The 22,368-nt window shown below is 40.3% G+C and overlaps 1 protein-coding gene across 1 annotated transcript; it reads left to right on the forward strand.

The window, feature by feature from the left end:
* The first annotated feature begins 764 nt into the window (after window positions 1-764).
* Window positions 765-11,058, forward strand: arl5a (ADP-ribosylation factor-like 5A). Its single transcript, XM_072685906.1, has 6 exons — window positions 765-1,223; window positions 6,182-6,242; window positions 6,386-6,533; window positions 6,633-6,716; window positions 7,453-7,604; window positions 10,524-11,058. The coding sequence occupies exons 1-6, from the start codon at window positions 1,178-1,180 to the stop codon at window positions 10,570-10,572; spliced, it is 540 nt and encodes a 179-aa protein (XP_072542007.1). The 5' UTR covers window positions 765-1,177; the 3' UTR covers window positions 10,573-11,058.
* Window positions 11,059-22,368: the final 11,310 nt, after the last annotated feature.

Raw genomic sequence — 22,368 nt, forward strand, 5'->3', positions numbered from 1 at the left:
ATGACATTCAACATCTCCAAAAATTTACATTACAAAATGTATATAATTTAACAGACAATAAAAATCAATACAATGAGAGAACTGTCAAATTACTTGTAGTAAATATGCCGATGTTTTTTTTAAATAAAAAAAAGCTTAACGTATAATGTATTATTATTGAATTGTAAAGTTTATTAGTAAGAAAAAAAAACACTTCCCAGAATTCCACTCGCGTATCACTTAGGAATTTGTACTTTCTAAGACGTTTATGAACATCTGAGGCTGGGTAATGTTTAATTACATTATAGTCCAGAAAACAATGACATAAATGAGTTTCAAGCACATATAAAACCTGACATCCTGCTAAAGACGGAGACTGGTGAACTAGACTCACGTGCGCCCATAAAATACCACAGGTAGCTTTTAGTACTGCATTCCTACATAATCCAGTTAGAAAAATACTGTTAGACAACAACTGGAGACTTACTTCGTTCCCTCAGTTTAATACATAATTCACCCAATTTATAAACTGTTCCTTCAGTTTAATAAACCCATTCCCTTAAAAATCGTCCCCTCGATGTAATATATCAATGAATTAAGATAAATTAAGAAACGATTTAATTAAATTAAAGTAACAAATCGTTAACCTGATGGAAATGTTTATTACATCGAGGAAATGTTCAATGTCTCTAAATATTATTTTTCTACAGGCTCTGTGTGTCAGTGATTCAGTGGGCAGGGCGAGCGGGATCCTAGTGCGGCGCTTGCCTCACAGCTCTGTGTAGCTCGGCTGCTGCGGCAGAAGAGGACAGCAGCCTGAACAGCAGCAGCAGCGGCAGCAGCGGCAGCAGCAGCGGCTAACCTAAAACAAGCTATGCGAACTGAACAGTCGTTTTTAACACTTCACGGATCGGTCTAGGCCATGGCATCCAGCAAACCATGCAGCATGTCGAACACAGCGGTGTCGTCAAGCGCTATGGACACTGATCGTCCCGGTTTCGTCTTGAACGCATTCCCAGTGACCAGCTAAAGAGCTAGTTGTCAACGACTGCTCGCGTTAGCTTAGTTCTGCTTTCGGTTAGCCAGCCTGCTACCAAGCTATCACCCAGATAGCTAGTGCTAGCTAGCTTGCTAAATAACGCTAGATTTTGGACGGGTTTTGGTTTGGGATTGTCTACGCAGAAACCAGTCAATAGAGATGGGAATCATTTTCACAAAGTTATGGCGGCTTTTTAACCATCAAGGTGAGTGAGGCATGTCACTAACGTTAAACTGTAGCTAGCTAGGTGAGGGTGTAGCTCGCTAATCTGATGTGAAAGTCCATGAACGCTGCTGAAACAACTCCTCAGGAATTACTCAGGGGGCAAAGGTGGCTAGAGAGCTTTCATGACGGTCGACGGGGCTTTGTCAGTGTCCATTAGCGTTGGCTAGCTATAGCTAATTTAATAGTTGGCTCCGCCGGTTGGACAGTGACCTGCTACGTGGACCTGTGGATTGTTTCTGTGAGCGTTATGACCGACCCGAGGTCAGTTGGCTGGCTAGCAGGCGCTAGTTAGCTATCGCTAGCTAGCTAGCATTGAGCTCTAGAGGGGTTCGGGCCCGTTGCAGCCCTCGCAGTAAGTCGGTTAGCTGTGCGTTTGGTCCGCGACGTTGGATGTGTAGAGCACGGAAATCTGCAGGACCTGTTTCTGATGTACGCCAACATTTAAACCGAGTGTTTTCCAGCATTTGAATGGCGCTGCCTATCTGTCCGTCCAGAGTTTTTCTGCTTGTGTTTTTGTTTTGGTTTTATCTGTCAGTTGGTCCTGATGGTGTCTTGTCAGCTAGCCTAGGCCTGTGTAGACGAGTTACAGGTTGAAGCATTATTAGCTGTATGACTTGCTGTTTTTAAGCTTCCCATAGTCAAAATCTCCCGATTATTGTGTTGAATTTTTTTTCTAGCGGTTTGGATATCTCGTTTGATTAAATTAGAATTAAATTGTCTTCTTTAGATGGTCATGATTGAACTGAAAGCTTCTTTTTAATGTTAAATCTACATAAAGTGGAGCTGAAGTAAAGGAAGTGGAAAATCCTCTCTCATGACACCACTTCTACATTCATCTATTAATCAGTCTAGTGCTTGGTGCAGTGGTCACGATGTTGTTTCCTTAAACCTTCGTGTCCTCAAGCTGCTGTAAGCTCCTGACTGTCCACTAACCTAGTGATACAGGAGCTGGCACTGTGTGAGACAGACTTCAGTGTGATACCCTACAGTACATGGGCTCTCATGTATTATAAATGAGATGGCCTAGTGCTGGCTTAAATGGGAATGCTCTGGACTGGCTTTGCCAATGGCTCTAGTTTCCCTAGAGAGTCGGCTTACCTAAAAAAAAAAATACTTTTTACAGTGTTGTTTTTTTTGTTTTTTTTTTTAATACAGACAGTTTTTGACTGTATTTTGTAAATGTAAATGATGGCAAGTGGAGGTTTGTACTGTGTTGAACAGGTGAGCTAACCCTATAGTAAACCACACCTGTTTTCAGGTATTTGCAGCATTGAATTGGAATGTGACTGCGTGGAACGTCTTACTGGTTTGGTTAACCGATCTATAGAAAGTCGTGCAATGTGAGCAGGAATGCATTAGATCAGACCCTTATTGGTATAATCAGATAATTGCTTGACATAATTATTGGCATTGGGCGGATGGTTAGACGTGACCGATTTATCAGAAAGTGGATATTTGGTGATCTGTTTGTTGTACTCTGGACGAGCAGAACAGAATGCTGGGCTGCAATAGTAGTAGTGTGTGTGTGTGTCGCATGGGGTTGTGAATTTGAGCCTTGTTATGGTCACTGCCTGTGAGGAGGCTGGTGGGTGTTCCCTTGGTTTGTTTGGGGTAAATTGCCATCATTTGTGAGAGTGTGAGTGTGATTACATGTGATGGACTGGTACTGGACTCTTTCCATAGGGGTTTTTAGTGCCTTTCGTGCAGTAATTCTGGTTAAGCTTTGGACCTGCTGCAAACCTGTCCAGGAAGAAGCAGATAGGAAGATGAAAAAAAAATAATTTGTAAATCTATATAGATAAATCTTTTGTTTCTCTGTAATACTAATATTGGTAAATGTATACATTTCGTAAATGTTTGTGTCAGTATTGACACACATGTACATTAGACCAGAATTCCCTAAAGGATGCATGCTTGTATAGGATTTCAAGCTTCTTAAAGTAGCTTATTTCCGACATCGGTCTGAACAGATCGCACTGCTGAAATGGCCCGCATGCGCAAAACAACAACACTCCATCCAGCATATTCATCCAGCACACGATTTGTCCTCTCTTTCCTTGAGAATAATACTCATGCTAAATACAGGCTTCAGGAAGGAGTAAACATGGTGAGGTTTTGTGTTTAACTATGGAAGGTGATTAGACTGAAAACAGACCCTCCATTTTTTCCCCTTTCACCTAAAGAAACACGTGAAGAAGAATGCTAGCAAAGGCACACAGACTGCAACATGGCTGGGTAAAACCACCCAATCTTTGTTTTTCCCTGTTAGAGAGCACTGGTTTGAGATATTTACACTGTCCGCACCTCATTCATCTTCTTTTTCTGTCAAGTGTAACCATAGTAAGGGGTGTTTTGATGACAATAAAGATTAAATTGGATTGGCATAAATGTAGCATGAATGGGTGTGTGTGTGTGTGTGTGTATATATATATATATATATATATATATATATATATATATATATATATATATATATATATATATATATATATATATATATATATATTGGATATCGGATATCGGATATCAGTAAAAGTTGAATCTCATATCAGAAATAAAAATGTCACGTTTTTTCTGTTCACGCTGCCATACAAAAAAACAAATGTGTCACATAAGGAAAAAGCTAGCTAGGAAAGAGTTAGCTTTGACTTGCTGGATGGATGGAAGTGATGTTACTAACAGTGTGAAAAGGTGAGGCTAGTAGCTTCCTGCTTAGTCTGTGATTTATGTGTAAAATACTACAGTTAAAACTGGTGAGGGCAACTTTAACACAAGTGAAACCACTTTACTTTCTGAAGAACTTTCTGCTTAAGGCATTAGATGTTTATCCCTAAAGATTGCATCAAACTACAGCCATGTCACTGTTTCACACATGAACAAAGTGGAACAACTTCCTTCCATAAGGTACTCGACTCTTAAGAGGTGTGCTGTCCTTGTAGCACATTTCACTTTTTATTCTCATGGGAGCGTTTTTGGAACCTGAAGTCAGCTTGAGGGCTTTTCTTTGTGCACATAGTGTAAGAGAACATGATAGCTGCTATTCTGCGCATTGGAAATCCAATTTTGTACTATCATATGTTTAACATAATTATGTAAATGTGTGAGTTAAACATTTAAATGTGAAACACATATAGAATGTATATGTATATGTCACACATTTTTATTTATATATATATATATATATATATATATATATATATATATATATATATATATATGAGTGTGTGTGTGTGTGTGTGTGTTTGTCTGTGTGTTTTAAAATATTTTTGCTATATAAGCATTGATAGTTAGTCCATTATGCTCCAACTACTCAAACACTCCACTCCCCCACAGGACAAACTGCACACCTAACCAAGCACTTGTTACAGGACCATATCAGACTCTCTTTAATATATATGTATATATATCATAAGCATTACCTCCACTGTCCAAAACTCACCACAACATACTGACCGTTTTATGCACCGAACCTATTTCTGAAGTATGTGATAAATGTGACGTTGATGGTGACCCAAGCTGGATGTTTAGTCTCATGATTACTAACATAAGTATATGTCGCTTTAATAATGGGTGGAGCTCTGTACTTTTCTGTGCGATTCCTCTTCTGCACAGTTTTATGTGTTACCTTTCTGCATTCCAGAGTACTGAGCAATGAGTAATTGTTGATTAGCAATAGTAATTAATTTGTCTGAAAGTATTTTAATGCTGACCTAGGTGTTGACTTGTGTGCACGCACTGAAATTGCGTCTCTGGAGGTAGGCCCAGAAGTGTTGTATACAGATGGCTTACGTTTCCTCAGCATTGACATTTCGACTGTTGAAAATGTGGTTTATGTTTGTTCCATTTTCACAGCTGTTAAACTGTGCTTCACTCTGTGCCTGAGAAAGGGACATCTCCTGTGTTCTCTAAATGTGTAACATCAAAACATTGTTTATGTTGGACATTGATTCATAACATTTGTCATTAATTATTACATTAAATGTTAGCCAGTAATTTAGTGGTGTAATGGATCACAATTCAGATCATTTCACATTGGAGTGTGAGACAGTCATTTTAGTTTAGTTACTGCTTTATTTGAATTGGTGACACTAGTAATATATTAGTCTGTTCATTTGTATTTTTGACTTTTATTTTGACACGGTGTGTAGCAGTACAGTGGAGCATTTGCCCCTCTTTTGCTTTTTTTTTTTTTTTTTTTTTTTTTTTTGTCCACAGTAAAAATTAATAGTAGAGTTCATCATTCTGAGGTTTACTTACTTGAATAGTTCTCCTCTTTATACCTATTTACACTCTCCTAAAAAAACACACCTCACCTAATAGAACTAATGTCACTGTAGATTTTTGCCTGTGCTCAACAATTACTAACTGTTATGGTTTTATCCACACGCTCCGTTTAGACAGCTGTTCAGTCTGTATGTTTTTACTGCAGTTCTGGACTTCCCAGATTAAGGGAAATATTACTGTAAAAAGTAACGACAGCAGCAGAACTGTATTCTAGCCATGAATACAGGCGGCCTGATAATCCCTTTCACCGGTAGCTTGGTCAGATTTGAATCTGTCCATGACGAGATGCTCGTTGTCATGGTAACGCATAGACTAAATGGAAGTCTACACATGGATCGGATAACTTGTAGCATATGTGTAAACAGAGATTTTCTTCAGATTGAGTTTGGAAAAAAAAATCTTTTCATGTAAACATAGCCACTGACTTTGGCAGTTATCACGGTTCACATGCACCCTGGACCGTGATCGGCGGTCCGTACATGGTCCATTACACCAATGCTAATTAGGGCTTTAAACTTTTGCTTCTATTATCCTGATTATCATGCTTGATTTGATATCCTGGACATTTGCTAAATGTTCCCTTTGCATCTTTGTCACAACTTTTCATTCCTTATTTTGTATGTCTAATCATTTTTTATTTTTTGCTGTTTTTAGAGCATAAAGTCATCATTGTTGGGCTGGACAATGCGGGGAAGACAACAATACTCTATCAGTTGTAAGTACTTCATTTATTGTAAATCTCCTGAAATACACAAGATCAAGACTTTCTACTGAAGCATTTATACAAGGATGATGTCCAACAATTCTCAGTTTTCAAATGAATTTTGTATAATTTGTGTTTTGCTCTGTGGTCATCAGCTCTATGAATGAAGTGGTGCACACCTCACCCACAATAGGCAGCAATGTGGAGGAGATTGTGGTGAATAACACTCATTTTCTCATGTGGGACATTGGAGGCCAAGAGTCTTTGCGTTCCTCCTGGAACACCTACTACACTAACACAGAGGTAGGGCCTCTTCCAGTACAAGCCTTTGCTTCCATGTTTGTTAATTTTACAGCACATCAAGGCACTTATCTTCCTCAAATCGTGCTCTTGTGTGTTCAGTTTGTGATAGTCGTAGTGGACAGCACAGACAGAGAGAGGATCTCTGTGACCAGAGAAGAACTCTACAGAATGCTAGCTCATGAAGTGAGTACTTACTTATGGACTGTTTACTCTAGTGCTGCATAAAGATGGGCAATATGGTAACAAACAAACAAAAATTATATATATATTATTTATGTCACGCTATTTAACATTAAATTTTGACATGCAGACAAAACCGTCAGGACAGATTCTTAAGAACTCTATTCGAATACTCACTTCCCATACTGAGCACAGTGACTTGTAGTCAAACTGGCTGCACTTCATCTAATTAAATAATTGTACTAAAATGGGCAGTTGGTCAGTATTCTTTAAGCACTGACGATATCCTCTATTCAGTTGCTTGTAAAACAATAATATAATTCATCAGGATTTCAATAAAATCGTCATTGTCCATCCCTAGTGCTGCAACTATCTAACGATTACTTTAGGTCTATTTAATGTTTGTTTTATTAAAAAAAAAAAAAAACTAAAATACCAAAATAATTTTCCTGTTTCTGCAAAAATGCCATTTGACAATTCATCATTCTAAATATTAAATAGTTTTTATGACTGTATATTACTACTGCATTTGTTTCTGTTGAAATGTGAAACATAATTCTGTTTATAGCTGGCACGAACAAATGACACATTTGTGATTTTATGCCTAAATATCGTACAGCTTTAAAGAAAAGCAAGGGCAATGCAGCACAATACACTAATGTTCAGGAAATGTTTGTATTTGTATTATGTTAATTATATTATTGTTATTAATATCAGTTACATTTGTTCTATTTCATAGGACCTTAAAAAGGCTGGTTTATTGGTCTTTGCCAACAAACAAGATGTGAAGGGTTGTATGTCTGTGGCTGAAATCTCACAGAACCTTCAACTTACTTCCATAAAGGACCACCAATGGCACATCCAGGCCTGTTGTGCACTCACAGGGGAAGGGTAAGACGTGTGTGTGGGGTAGTGGGGCAATATGAATTTAAAGATATTATCTCATAGGAATGGTTAGTTTACTGGTCCTAGCAAATGGTTTTCTGTCTTCTATTTTCAGGAAATGATGGCACTAACATTGAGTGTATTTAATATATATATTTTTTTAAATGTCAAATCCAGTCAAGTCAAATCAAGTGGGTTTTATTGTCATTTCAGCTACATACAGAGTACACAGTGAAACGAAACAACGTTCCTCCAGGACCATGGTGCAACATAGACAGTGCATACAAAACACAAGTGCAACACAATACAAGTGCAGACAGACAACACAACACAGTACAGACAGAGGATAATAAATAATTGGCGGTAGTGTGCAAATTATGCAGTGTGTAATAAATATTGAGTCCAGTGAGGTAGTAAAGTTATTAGTGCAAAAAATGCTTCCCATTTTATGAGAGAGAGAATGTAGCAGAAAAGACATCAGGTCAGAAGTTGAGTTGAGAAGTCTGATGGCTTGGGGGAAGAAACTATTGCAGAGTCTGGTTGTGTTGAACCGGATGCTGCGGTACCTTCTTCCTGATGGCAGGAGGGAGAACAGTCTGTGTGAAGGGTGGGTGGAGTCATCCACAATGCTGGTCAGAGGCTGTGCAGGTCCCAAACCAGGCAGTGATGCAGCTGCTTAGGATGCTCTCTGGTCCCTCTATAGAAGAGGGTGAGGATGGGTGGAGGGAGACGGGCCTTTCTCAGCTTCAAGGCTTGATGTGATAAAGTCTGGTATCTGATATTTTATGTGATCTGATATTGGAGTTCAGAGGAAGAAGGCTAGTGTATAAAAGCAGTAGTGCTATTTTGTGTTTTCTAGAAATAAGCTTGGATTCTTTACAATTCAGGCATATCCAAAATAAAGTTAAAATCTGATAAATGTGTATTGAGCAACCTTAAACTCATCAACCATAACACTAACAACTACTGATGTGATGTAAATAACATTAATTCCCTCATTACAGTGACACCTGTCTAGGCGTGTGTGTGTGGGGTGGGGTATATTTGGCAGTAATGAACAGTTCGTTTCTAAAGTTGTTGTGTTGGTAACATTAGGGAGGCTGCATTAAACCGTACATCTTGCAGATCAATTTGATATATTCATGAATGTTTGGATAAACTAGGGTGACCACATTTTGGTTTTTAAAAAAGAGGAAATGGGAAAACACAGGCTTCTGTTGTAGTTAGGATGTTGTAGCCAAGAGGCTTTAAATAGTCCTAATTTGTAAAATCATGAGGGTAGGAGAGAAATCTCTTTAAAATTATACAGCTTTGATAATGAACATTAATGCAGAACCATTTACTCATTTACCAAAACATACACTACATTGCCAAAAGTATTCGCTCACCCATCCAGATGATTGAGTTCAGGTGTTCCAATCAGTTCCATGGCCACAGCACCTTGGCACCCAAGCACCTAGGCATGCAGAAGGCTTCTGCAAACATTTGTGAAAGAATGGGTCGCTCTCAGGAGCTCAGTGAATTCCAGCGTAGTACCATGATAGGACACCACCTGTGCAGCAAGTCCAGTCATTAAATATCCTCGCTACTAAATATTCCACAGTCACTGACAGTGGTATTATAACAAATTTGAAGCGATTGGGCAACAACAGTAACTCAGCCACGAAGAGGTAGGCCACGTAAAAGGACTGAGCGGGGTCAGCGGATGATGAGGCGCATTGTGCACAGAGGTCGCCAACTTTCTGCAGAGTCAGTCGCTACAGACTTCCAAACCTTATGTGGCCTTCAGATTACAGTGTGTAGAGAGCTTCATGGAATGGGTTTCCATGGTCGAGCAGCTGCATCCAAGCCCTACATCACCATGCACAGTGCAAAGCTTAGGAGGCAGCGGTGTAAAGCACGCCACCACTGGACTCTAGAGCTGTGGAGACATATTCTCTGGAGTGACGAATCACGCCTCTCTGTGGCAATCCGATGGACGATTGCTGATGGATGATTGCTGATGGACGATTGGCACATCATTGGGATGAATTAGAGCGAAGACTGTGTCTCGTCACAAATGCGCTTCTGGAAGAATGGTCAAAAACACACTCTTAAACCCTTAAACACACTCCCCAGAAGAGTCGAAGCTGTTCTAGCTGAAATAGGTGGCCCAACATCATATTAAACCCTATGGATTAAGAATGGGATGTCAGTCCATATGCATGCGAATGCAGGCGAGCAAATACTTTTGGCAATAAGTGTATGTTGCTAAATCATCTCTTTTCATTTCAACTTGTCTTAAAACAATAAGGGAAAAAAAGTTATATTAATAGTTGTTTTTGTAATAGGTGTTTTTATTTTCATGCCAAAATAGTATTAATAAATATGTCAATAAAATAATGTCAGGTAATGTTGGTTGTGTTTATTTACGTTTATTTTGTTTAGACATTTTAGGCTGTGGTTAGTTGGCTGTGGTGGTGGGAAGCAGTTTGACCAATGATTGATGTAGATTCAGGTACATGTAGATCAATTGGCGGTAAAAAGGCGGGCCTAAATAGACGCGTTTTAAGCTGTAAAACTCCGCACACAGAACGTGTGGCAACTGTAGAAACAAGCACTGGCGTGAAATCAATGCGAAATCCTGGCCTTTTTATACAGTTTTATAAATTCTGACTGGATACATTTTTCACAAAAGCAAAAGAGCATGTATGGTCACCCTAGGTAAACACTATGAAGTGCATCAAGTCAGCCTAAAGTGTTAATCTAGCTCAAATATTAGATATGTCTGTCTATGTGAGGAGAAAACTGGTCCAGTGTGTTACAGTCGTTCGATGGAAAACCGGCTCATCAACTTTGATGTTCAAAAATATGTAACATGCTTAGCCCGCATATGCGTCCAATGGCCTAAAACACTGGAAATAACACTGTATATTCTCTCTGCAGGCTCTGCCAGGGACTGGAGTGGATGATGTCTCGGTTGCGAGTCAGATGACCTCTGACCATGGCGAGCAGTGGACACTCTTTCTCCTCTGTGCACGGAGGCCGACTGTCGCTTACTGTGACGGTGACAGAGGAATGTCACCAGGACTCGTGTGATTAATTTATTACAGCTCTCTGAGAACTGTGAACAAATAACTTTCAACTAACTTTTCAAGTGTGTCAGGATTTGCAAAACCACATGGACTCCAACTCAGTGTTTTTCTGCACGGTTGCCCTGTAGAGTCTAAAAGAAGAGATGCAGAGGAGCGCTCGGACTAAGAGGATGTGTAGCGAAGTGGGGCTCTGCCTGGAGTGGCCTTTGCAGTATCGCCTGACTGCCTGACGTAGTATTGCCCTGTGTGTACAGTCCAGTATTTACATTAACCCTGTGCCTGCGTCTGAACCTCTCAGTCCCCAGGGCATAAAACAGACAAACGCATCATGCAAGGAGAGACTCTACACTTTATGTAAAAGCTAAATAAAGTGTTTTTATCCATCATGACTGCAGTTCACTGCTTTTACTTCTCTGTTTCTGATAGTTCCCTTTGCTGGAGTTGAAGCGCTTGATGAGGTACATCTGTTCTTACACTTTCTGACCTCTAGGGGGTATCAGATTTGTTGAACACATGCTTTGTGCTGGTTTGAGATTCATTCTGTATGTAGTATTCAGTACAGCACTATTCCCAACAGCAGGATTAGTATCTGTAGACGTTTCAGTTATGAATATATATATTTTAATGGTATTATATTTTTGGTGAGGGGGGGTGCTTTTTCCTTTTGTGACGGTTGCTGGTTGGCATTTCACAAGGCACTTAATAAAGCAGTCAGCACTTTATCAGGCACTTGTATTGCTGACGGGCTGGCACACCACTGTTGGCTGGCACATCTTAAAGCAGCAGGAAAACCATCTGGTGCACCCTAAAGCAGTCAGCGCACCAACCGACACTTCTTGAAGTAGCCGACTTGCCAACCAGTACATCCTAAAGCTGTCGGCCCACCACTAAGACCGTAAAGCTGCCAGCATGTACTAAAGCAGCTGGCACACCAACTACTGCACACCAACCACCACATCCTAAAGCTGCTGGCACATGAACCGGCACACCAATGGGCCCATCCAAAAGCATCCAGCGGATCCAGCTCACACTTCTGCAGTTTAGGCAAGATCGCCTCACATACACATCCTCTATTAAAAATTAATAATAAAACAACAACAAATGATTGATGGTGAATCATTCTTTAACTTTTTTAAAATTTGTTTAAAGAACCTCCATGTGATTGCAGTGTTCTAAGAAGAACCCTTATATTGGTATAGAACCCAGAAGTATAGGCTCTTTACACTCACAAGTTGCTACATGGAAGACTATGGCACTGCTTCAGCAGCCCTTCATGCTGGATTATTAGGAGAATAATGGGAGGTGGTGGATCAGAGGTTAAAGTGCTGCACTACGCTGTATAAATCACAAAGTTGAGGGTTGGAGACCTGGCTCTGCTTCAAGTCCACTGCTGGGTCCTTGAGCAAGGCCTTTACTCCATACAGTGTGTAAATGTTAAATGTCAGATAGTTACCTGTTTATGAATGGTCCAGCAAGGTGAATTTCTGACAGATGCAGTTCAGCACAGTTTCTCTACAGTTACTGTTCTCTTTATAGACGCTGAACCGAAAATAAGCTGTAAATTTAACCCCAGTCCAGATGTGTCTGGTATTCCTATACCTAATTCACATATCCATTACACTGTCACAAAAAACTGTATATTTAGAATGTCAGCTTTACAGCAGAGGATAAAACCTTATAGAAATGTGCATTTTACTTCGAGTATTGTTGCAGCATTTCTGTTGGTCCATTCGTCTATAGCCTGCATGTCAGTACAGTGATCTGCAGGTACTTGAGGTATGTATAAGGTGTGCCAGTTGGTGAACTGTTTGTTTTAGCGTGCCAGCTGATGTTCCAGCTGCTTTAAATGTGCCAGTTGGTGTGCCAGCTGGTGTGCCAAACGCCATTAAGGTGTGCTGGCTGCTTTTAGATGTGCTGGTTGGTGTGTCAGATTCTTTAAACATGCCAGTTGGTGTGCAAAGTGCTTTATGATGTGCCAGTTAGTGTGGCAGCTGCTTTAAGATATGCCAGTTGGTGTGCCAAATATTATAAGATGTGTCAGTTGTGTGCCAATTGCTTTAAATATGCAGGTTGGTGTGCTGGCAGTTTTAGGATGCGCCATTTGGTTTGCCAAATGCTATAAGATGTGCCTGTTGATGTGCTAGCTGTTTTAGAATGTGCCGGTTGGCGTGCCGGCTGCTTTAGAATGCACCAGTTGGTGTGCCAAATGCTATAAGATGTGCCTGTTGGTGTGCTAGCTCTTTTAGAATGTGCCGGTTGGTGTGTTGGCTGCTTTAGGATGCGCCAGTCGGTTTGCCAAATGCTATAAGATGTGCAGGTTAGTGTGCCGGCTGCTATAAGATGTGCCTGTTGGTAGGCAGGTGTGCTTTATAAGGTGCCAGTTGGTGTGCTGACTGCTTTAGGATATGCCAGTTGGTGTGCCACCTGCTATAAGATGTGCCGATTGATGTGTCAAGTGCTTAAATATGTTCTGATTAGTGTGGGGGCTGCTATGAGATGTGCCTGTTGGTGTGCTAGCTCTTTTAGAATGTGCCGGTTGGTGTGCCGGCTGATTCAGGATGTGCCGGTTGGTGTGCCAAATGCTATAAGATGTGCAGGTTATTGTGCCGGCTGCTATGAGATGTGCCTGTTGGTAGCCAGAGGGTTTTTGATGATATGGCATTTTAACTATTTTAAGATGTGCTTTGGTGGTGTGCCGGCTGCTTCAGGACATGTCAGTTGTTGTGCAAGTTTTAAAAAATGCCGGTGAGCACCCGGTATGCAGAGATGAAACCCATACTGTATTATAACCTATACTGTGATTCTAGCTTTTCTGCACCTCCTTTACATTGCGTAACTTGGTTATGTTGCTTAAAGTACCTGGATATCTTCTAACCAATAGGTTTCCAATCCTTATGTAGTAGAAGAGTGCAATTAGTTTTTAACATAGTGGCAGGTTGGTGTGCCGGCTGCTTTAGGATGTGGGGATTGGTTTGGAGTACCTTGTACATAGTTTTTCAGCTGTGACACACATTTTGATACTATTTTCCAGACGTTAACTGACTGATGAAGTGTCTTGTACTCTGTAAATTTGCTGTGTTTTGATTGGCCCCTTTCTTGGACAACCTGCCAGTTAACTCGAGCAGATGTTTGTTTTATGATTTATATATGAATAAATGAAGCAAAAAATGTTTATCATCCCGTAACAACAGCACATGTCAAGCTCTTAGATGCATGTTAGAAAGTGACTGAACAGTCGGTTTCTCTTAGTCCACATGTTGCATGCAAGAACAGCAGACGTGAAGACAAGGCATTATGGCCAGATGTGGGGTGCTCCTTCTCAGCTGTGGCATAGCAGTGGTGTTGGGCACCCAAAGGGTCATCAATAAGTAAACAAAATAAAGGCTGTCCTATCTTCCAAATACTCGCTGCAGAACAAGCAGTCCAGAGGATAGTCAGACCAAATCCAACATTGGAACAGATCCAACTCCACCCACTAGACTTCTGGGTTAGCAGCGACTCTCTCCTATGAGGCCTCCTTTGCATTCCTGATGTGTCCTACAACACTGTGTTCTGGCAGCAAGTGACAAGATAAGGGAAGAAAAGATAGTTGCACATCCATGCCAGACCTGTAGGGGCGCTAGTCTGCAGCCAGTTTATTAGCACCTTTTGTATTTGTAGGCTATTAATTAAATAGCAACATTATTTGGCGAAAAGACCTATTTAAAAAAAATCAATATTGAGAACTCTTATCATGTACTTATAATATTTATTATCATGTTATTAAAACATGTTTGAAGATCAGAACAGCACACTGTAGAAGAGCTGACTTTAAATGAGACTATAACTCACTTGGTTAACTAATGAATGTAGTGTCCGTAGTGTTTTTACATATCTGAGTGATATCTTAGGTCTTACATACCTTCATATCTTTAGGTAAAACCCATACCTGATGAAAAATGCACCTGTGAAAAGTTGCAAGGTGTAGAGTGTCTGATTTCCGGGGCGTGGCTCTGGTTTTGCTGCTGGCATCATCGGACTGGATTAGCTCTGACCTTCTGCAACAGCACTTTCAGATTCATGAAAACAGAGAACTGCTGAAAGTGACTATGAATGGACTGAAATATTTAAGGAAAGATTCACGAAAAACTGCAACATAGAACGGAGAGTTAGCTTATATGTTGTAAACAAGCTAGCAACCATATTCAGAGACAGGCTTTTAGCTTTTAATGTCTCTGTCTTAGAATTTCCATAAAGCCTTAAACCCAGTACGGGACAGTGATAAAGTACTTCACATAGCTTTATGCTAACATAACAGTGGGCAGTGGTGGCTCAGCGGTTAGAGCGCCGAGCTATCGATAACAGGGTTGTGGGTTCGATTTCCGGGCTCTGCAAGCTGCCACTGTTGGGCCCTTGAGCAAGGCCCTTCACCCTCTCTGTTCCCTGGGCACTGGAGTTGGCTGCCCACCGCTCTGGGTGTGTATGTACTCACTGCCCGTCGTTCACTAGTGTATGTGTGTTCACTACCACAGATGGGTTAAACCACAAGTCACATGTTAACTGATTCTTTACTGGAATTTGATGCTGCGTTCCGTTTGAACTGGAATTTCAACTGGAACACCAGTATGATTTTCTACCAGTAAGGAGAGTCTCACCAACCCCGAGTTCAAAATGAAATCAGTCATGCACACAGTGCTATCTGTGAATGTGTTTTTTCATGATGTATGGATTCACAAAATACAGCATAATGTGTTGTTGTCAGCTGGTATTGATAACAATGCTAACCTGGGACATAAAATGTGGGACACATTTTTTTGGTAGTTTCGCCATAAAACACTGATAAAGGATTGTCAAACCAGTTGTGGTAAAAAGGTTTTAGCTGACTGTTTTTTGGATGTTTTGAAATGGCATGCAATTATCAGAATGTTTAACTGGAACGCAGTCAACTCTGGTGTGACGTCATTCCCGGATCCCACATCTGACTTCCGAGGTAAGTACAATGCAGCAAGACTTACCAGAGGACTTTGAAATTCAGCAAGAAGTTAAATCTGCATTTGACTTGAAAAGACTTTTACTCTGACACTCTCTTACAGGTAAAGACTTGCAGTCTTGCAGGGTCACTGTTTGCAAATTCCTTTAGAGATTGTTTCCCACAATGCTTCTGTTGGAAATTGCGGAAATTGTTTTTTTTTGTGTCCACAGCTGCTCGTGTGTGTGCAGTAGTTTTTTGGAATGTGGACACAACGGTAGTGACATGAACAGAGAAAGCAAGCCTCTTCCTGTTTGGTGCTGGATAGAGCTCACCTATTAGTTACTCACAATGTTCATGTCACAATTTGCAGTAGCCAAGACTAATAACTTGTGATTTTAAACATGGATGATTTTATCAGAACGTTATCCTGACCACCCTACACCAATGACTGGGATGACAAGAGAATTTTTTTTGTCTGTGAAATTTGTCTGCGACAGTGAAATGGCTTGAAAAGTCAGTTGGTGTAAGGCTGGCATAACCTAAGTAAATTTAAATTCTTCAAAGACTCAAGTCTTGATTCAGACACAGACCTCAGAGATTTGAAGACTCTACAGACACCTGCACCCCTGAGACCTTTTCCAACACCCCAACATCTTGGGATCTGCCCCAGACTCACATGTACGAGTCTAGAGACTATTTTCCCATTCACATGAACCTCTCACTCGGGAGACTCGACTCAAGCTCACACCCCAGAGACTTAGAAGACTCAGACTCATGCAGATAAGGGCCTGCATCTTCAAATAATGTTCACATCAGTCATCAGAATGAGGACAAAATGTGACCTGCCAGGGCTGTTTTGTTTTTTAGTATTTCTAGATCTGCTGATCTTCTGGAGTTTTCAGCACAACAGGCTCTAGAGTTTACTCAGAATGCAATAAAGTTCAGTAAAGAAAAAACATCCAGTGAGCGACAGTTCTGCAGACAGAAATGCCTTCCTGATGAGAGAGTGGACTGGAAAAATATAGCCTGGTCTGATGAATCTTGATTTCTGCCGAGGCACACAGATGACAGGATCAGAATTTGGCGCATAAATCCATACACCCAACCAGCCTTGTGATAACTGTCCTGACTGGTGGAGGCGGTGTTTTGATGTGTGGAATGTTTTCTTGGCACATTGTGGGCCATTAATACCAGCCAATCATTGTCTGAATGACCACAGTCTATTTGAGTATTGTTGCTGACCATGTGCATCCCTTCATGGCTACAATTTACCCATCATTTACCCACCATGTCACAAAGCAAAAATCTGTGATCTTCCTAGTAACTGGATCTAAATCCAGTGGTAGGACTGAAGATTCGCAGCATTAAAAGTGGTCCTGCAAAAAATCTGCAGGAACTACATGATGCAATCAGGTCACAATTGACCAGAAACTCAAGGATAGTTTCCAACATCCTGTGGCATCCATGCCATGAAGAAAGTGCTCAATGACAGTACTAAAGTCTAAGACTAAATACAAATACAAAAGCCTTTTAAAACCAATTATCAAAGACTCCTAGTAGGTAGTGACCATCATTTTTATAATTAATTTTTTTATTTTAAATGAAATCCAATGTGTTGCAGGTGAAATTTTATAAATCTATACAGTGGCTAGAGTGCAAAGAGAAAAAGGAACCAAACGTCCTTTTTTACCTAAAATATTAGTTAAATAGTGAACTGAGTGGCAAACACAGTCTTACTGCTGATATGTCATTTTTCTTGGCAGTTTTCCCTTTCAATATTAATGAATTACTCCTTATGTTATATAATCATCTTACAGCAGCCAAAAATAACCAGCATCAACTTGCAGACAAATGAGGTCAACCAAGGAGATACTCTTGAACATAACTTCATTGTAATTCACAGTGCCTTGATGTTCCCGGTAACCCACCTTTTGCCTGGCTCCGATCTTCCACTGGTCAGCAACCAGCTGGTCAGGTTTGTCCCACATGCTGTTTAACAGGTGCCTTGTGGTCATTTACACCCAGTTGTATTTGAATGTTGTGTTAATGCTGTATTGCATGTGTTGTAAATAATTCTTGCTTCTACAGGTGAAGTCACAGAAGTCTATGTTGAGCTATGTTGAGCTTTGAAGATTTCTGCTACTCTACATAGTCAAGTACTGAAAGTGAACAGCATACAACACACATCGTGACTCTGTCGATTTGTATATTACACCTTTAGGATGGTAAATGTTCATACACTGTTCATACACTCTTTTGCCACAAAGAATGGAAGCTGTTTGAAGAGATAGGGGAGGCCCTTCCCACTATTTGTGTAGTGTTTCTAATAAAATCCATGGTAGGTGTGAATGAAAGGCAGCCAGTTTAAAGCAGTAGGTCCTTCAACAACCAACAAAGTAAAGACCAGTTCACTTCACTAAGGTTAGTATGAAAAAAGGTTTATTTTGAGGTCTGTATGTAACAAAGGGCAGTGCTTGTTTCCTGAACTGAACATCAGACTCTGTTCTCATACACCTTAAAATGACTCTGCTTCTTGTTGTGTCATGCTTTGAGGCTGTTGACAAACATGCCATCATTGTGCACTTCTGTCCGGCTTTATTTAGCTCACTTACTCAGTGCTTTGGCGAGCGGTAGTTGTTTCCGATGCTTTATCGAGTAGGTACTATCTAAGGTATTTAATATGCGCTCCCAGCTGTTCAGCCTTTTCTCCCTAGTTATTCATTTTTTCTGGTGTCTGAACTTGTTGTTGTTTTTGTTCACATGTGCCCTGTGCTTGCCTCATTACTCTTGAGATGTTATTCATGAAGTCTCCCGTAGAGTTAGTGCTTTTCTTCGGCAAAGTCATTCATAAGCTATGAAGAACAAATGTACATTTTATTATAAGCTGAACAAAATGAGCAGAGAGAAAAAGGTTATTTGTTATTATTGTGAATCTGTTTTAAAACAGTACATTTTAGAAGATCATGAACAGATGAACCAATTGAGCTTGAGGCCAGATCCTCAGGGCTGAAGTTAAGAGGTGAAACCACTAATCTAGTCCACCTCCTTTTATCGCGATGATGTTACAGCATTCTGGAAGAGAGGGAGTCAGTGGGAAACGCAGAGTGCTCCAGAAGAGAGGCCAGACACTAACAGCTGTCTCTGTCATTCAAACTGCTCTGGTGCTAAGGTGCTAAGAAGACGTGGGGTTCTGCAAACCCCTGAGTGGAGACGCCCAAGAAGTGTCAAGAAGGATAAACGGCAAGGCTTGTTTCACAGCATTAACTAGGGTCTAGATCAGAGCAGTTTACTAGTTGAGCTAAGCTGTCATCTGTGAAAAGTGCCATCTGTGACCAACTGTGTTACTACCCCCCCTCTCCACTACTTATGAGTAAGCTTTAAAAATAATAGCTGAGATCTTTTTTGATTCACCTTGAATACTGTCCTGATGGGAGTCATTAAGGAATATGAGACAGGCTTGGGATATCCTTAACTAATGCCACAGCACATTTCACTGCTGTTGCCCCTGTCCAGGCATCTGTTTGGTATACTTGGCAAAGACAAAGTGCATTAAAGGGCTATTCGGAGTAGTTTGATGTGAAAATCACCACTTTATAGTCAGAGTTATAGTCAGAATTGTTCACATTGGTGGTGACAGAAAAGTATTGCATTAATGGATATAAATAAATACACTGCCTTTACAAATGTTTAAGTACATTAAACAAGGAAAGCTACATATGGGGCATTAGAAGTCCTTACCAAACTCTACTTTGCATTTACTATTATCACATCCAACATATTATAACACAACTGTAAAACACTGTGAAACAACTGTTTCACATTTAACATCTCACATTTTTCTAACCTCCAGGTGAAATCTCTTCAGCACAAATACAGCTGCCTACAGGGTTTGTGTACTGTGATCTGTTAGAACCCCATTATTTAAAGAGCATTCAGTAGGACTTCACTGATGTGAAGTCTTTGCATTTACTATTATAACATCCAACATATTATAACACAACATATTATAACACAACATATTACATCTAAAACTCAGAAGACATGAAGTTTCACTGATGGTTTTGGATAAAAATAACACTATTTACAGAAACCTTTGAAGAGACATTATTGACTTATTCTGTTGTCCCTTTGCTCTTGGGCTTGGTGCATAGTTTAGGGAAGGGTGAACTGTGACAAATCTCTGTCTGTGTCTAGATTTGCAGGAGTGTGCTAAGAGGAATACCAGTTTGGAATCCTAGTACATGGAAAGTGAGCCCCTTCCATTCTATAAGGGCGCTGGGAATATGATTGAATTTTGTTTAGAAAGCAGATATGTATTTGTTATTGCCATCCCAACACCATTATCTATGCTTTTGGCAGTGATAGAGGGTTCAGGTTCACTTGTTCTTATTATGTCTGAGCATGTCCTTCAACTTATAGTCAGTCACTTTTAGCAATTTCCAAATGTTTAATTGGTTAATTGCTGGCTTTTTCTCCAATGACTTCGTTTTCAGGGGCGTGGCAATATGGCTGTGCCTAACAGACGTTTGTCTGCTTGAATAGACCCATTAAAAGAGTTCTATGATGGATGCAGACGACTTTGAGGATGAATATGAGGATGAAGAGGTAAGATACAACCTCTCACGATGTACTTGATTCAGTAAACTGCTAATCCTGCATTACTGATGTGACCTTTATTGTGATGTGATACTGATGGGTTTGGAGAAAATAACACTATTTCTGTTTTTTAAACATTGGAAATCCTGCTCCCCATCATCACCGCTGTGAGGAAAACAGCACATTCCTCTACAGAGCACCGTTTTACAATAAACCACCAAATTACCAACTGATTTATGTGGAAATCTGAATACAACTAAGACCACAATCAAGGACTTGTAGTCATTACAGTCAAAACTTACAGTACAGTACATTACAGTAATTATATACACTGTGTTGTTGCTGTGAATCTTCATGTGTTTTTATATGTTAATGAAATGTATCATTAACATAGAAAAGAATGAAATATTATTATTCATTTTAAAAAGGGCAAGTTAAAACATTTAGAGTGCTTTGCACATCGCATCTGTGTTCCATTTATCTCTGCTTGATCATTCTCATGATTCACTGTTATATGAACGTGTAATTGTTTGTGTACTAGTCAACATCTGATTTCCCTCTTGCCCCCTGACTTTGACTCACTTTTAGGAGGCTGTCACTCCTGGCTATTAACCAGTGTCCTCATAGGTTTTCGCTGGCTATCCTCATTGGATGGAGTCCCTATTTGTGTAGGCTTACCCCATCTGTGCCAAAACGGACAGTTTCAGAATCTTTATCTCCATCACAGGTAGCATATTCTTCCTTTGCACTCTACAAGTCACCTGTTATTGTTTATTTTATTTTCCCTCATTTTCTTCACTCTTTCTGCATAGTTGTATATTGCAGGATTTGCTGAACAGGTGCTCTTTTCTGAAGGCATCACTAATGTATATTTAGCTGTTGAAACCTGAGAAAGCAGTCCTCTGATTGGCTGGTGGGGGCACATGATAACTGGAGTGCAACTGCAGCTGTGAGCTGTCGCCCAGCGTTTCTCGGGAGGGAAGAGTTGGGGAGGCTCTGGCAGCTTGGGAAACGCTATAACTTTAAAGTCACTGGTAAGCAAAGAAAGTCAACCAATCAAACAACAATGCAGTTTTCCCTCTCCAGCGCAAGTGCTTTGCATGTGCTACGTCTTTGGATTTTCTATACTCCTTTGCCATTGGATGGAAGTGATGCTGCCAGCCAGTCCTTGAACCAGAGTCTGAACCAAGAAGCATTACAAGAACTTCCAAAACTGTGAACATCTTGACTTGACATGGAACTTCCCTCTGGAATCTGTACATCTGCATTTTGGAGCTCAGTCTGATGCACCTCTCCACTTGGGACAGGAGTTTGCTTGCATCCTTATTCTCTTTTCATCTTAATGCTTGCAATGAAATGAATGGAAAAGCATTATTTTTTTAATGTGAAGTTCTTTGAGTTGGGCGCTAAAAAAGGCTAGTTAGTAGGCCGTCCTATATTTAACCTGCAGCCTCAGAAGGTATTGCAGCTCTGCTAGCTAAACAAAGCCAACCAATCAGGCTGTGGCATTAACTTACATGACAAATAGCTAGAGCGTCTAGGAGCAGCTGTCGCAAACCTTCATCCAGGAGCTGTGGCTCTTTTGGGGGTCTTGGGTGTCAAACCCTCAGAGCAACTGAGGCCTTCAGAAACCTTTGAACAGACATTATAGACTTATTCTGTTGTCCCTTTGCTCTTGGGCTTGGTGCATAGTTTAGGGAAGGGTGAATTGTGACAGATCTCTGTCTGTGTCTAGATTTGCAGGAGTGCGCTAAGTGGAATACCAGTTTGGGATCCTAGTACATGGAAAGTGAGCCCCTTTCATTCTGTAAGGGAGCTGGGAATACTACAAGAACCTTCTTTGGTCAGGTATGATTGAATTTTGTTTAGAAAGCAGATATGTATTCGTTATTGCCATCTTAACAGCATTATCTATGCTTTTGGAAGTGATAGAAGGTTCAGGCTTACTTGCTCTTAGTATGTCTGAGCATGTCCTTCAACTTATAGTCAGGATACAAGGTATGTTGTACAAGTCACTTTTAGCAATTTCCAAATGTTTTATTGGCTAATTGCTGGCTTTTTCTCCAATGACCTCGTTTTCAAGGACGTGGTCATATAGCTGTGCCTAACAGACATTTATCTACTTGTATAGACCCATTAAAAGAGTTCT

Source organism: Salminus brasiliensis, chromosome 8 (assembly GCF_030463535.1).
Source record: "Salminus brasiliensis chromosome 8, fSalBra1.hap2, whole genome shotgun sequence".
Lineage (NCBI taxonomy): Eukaryota > Metazoa > Chordata > Actinopteri > Characiformes > Bryconidae > Salminus > Salminus brasiliensis.

What these genes read in the sequence shown, in the direction of transcription:
- arl5a (XM_072685906.1), top strand. Translation starts at nt 1,178, where the DNA reads ATGGGAATCATTTTCACAAAGTTATGGCGGCTTTTTAACCATCAAG. An exon ending in CCTACTACACTAACACAGAG is followed by an intron (nt 6,534 to 6,632) that starts GTAGGGCCTCTT and finishes TTGTGTGTTCAG; the next exon opens with TTTGTGATAGTCGTAGTGGA. An exon ending in TGTGCACTCACAGGGGAAGG is followed by an intron (nt 7,605 to 10,523) that starts GTAAGACGTGTG and finishes TTCTCTCTGCAG; the next exon opens with GCTCTGCCAGGGACTGGAGT.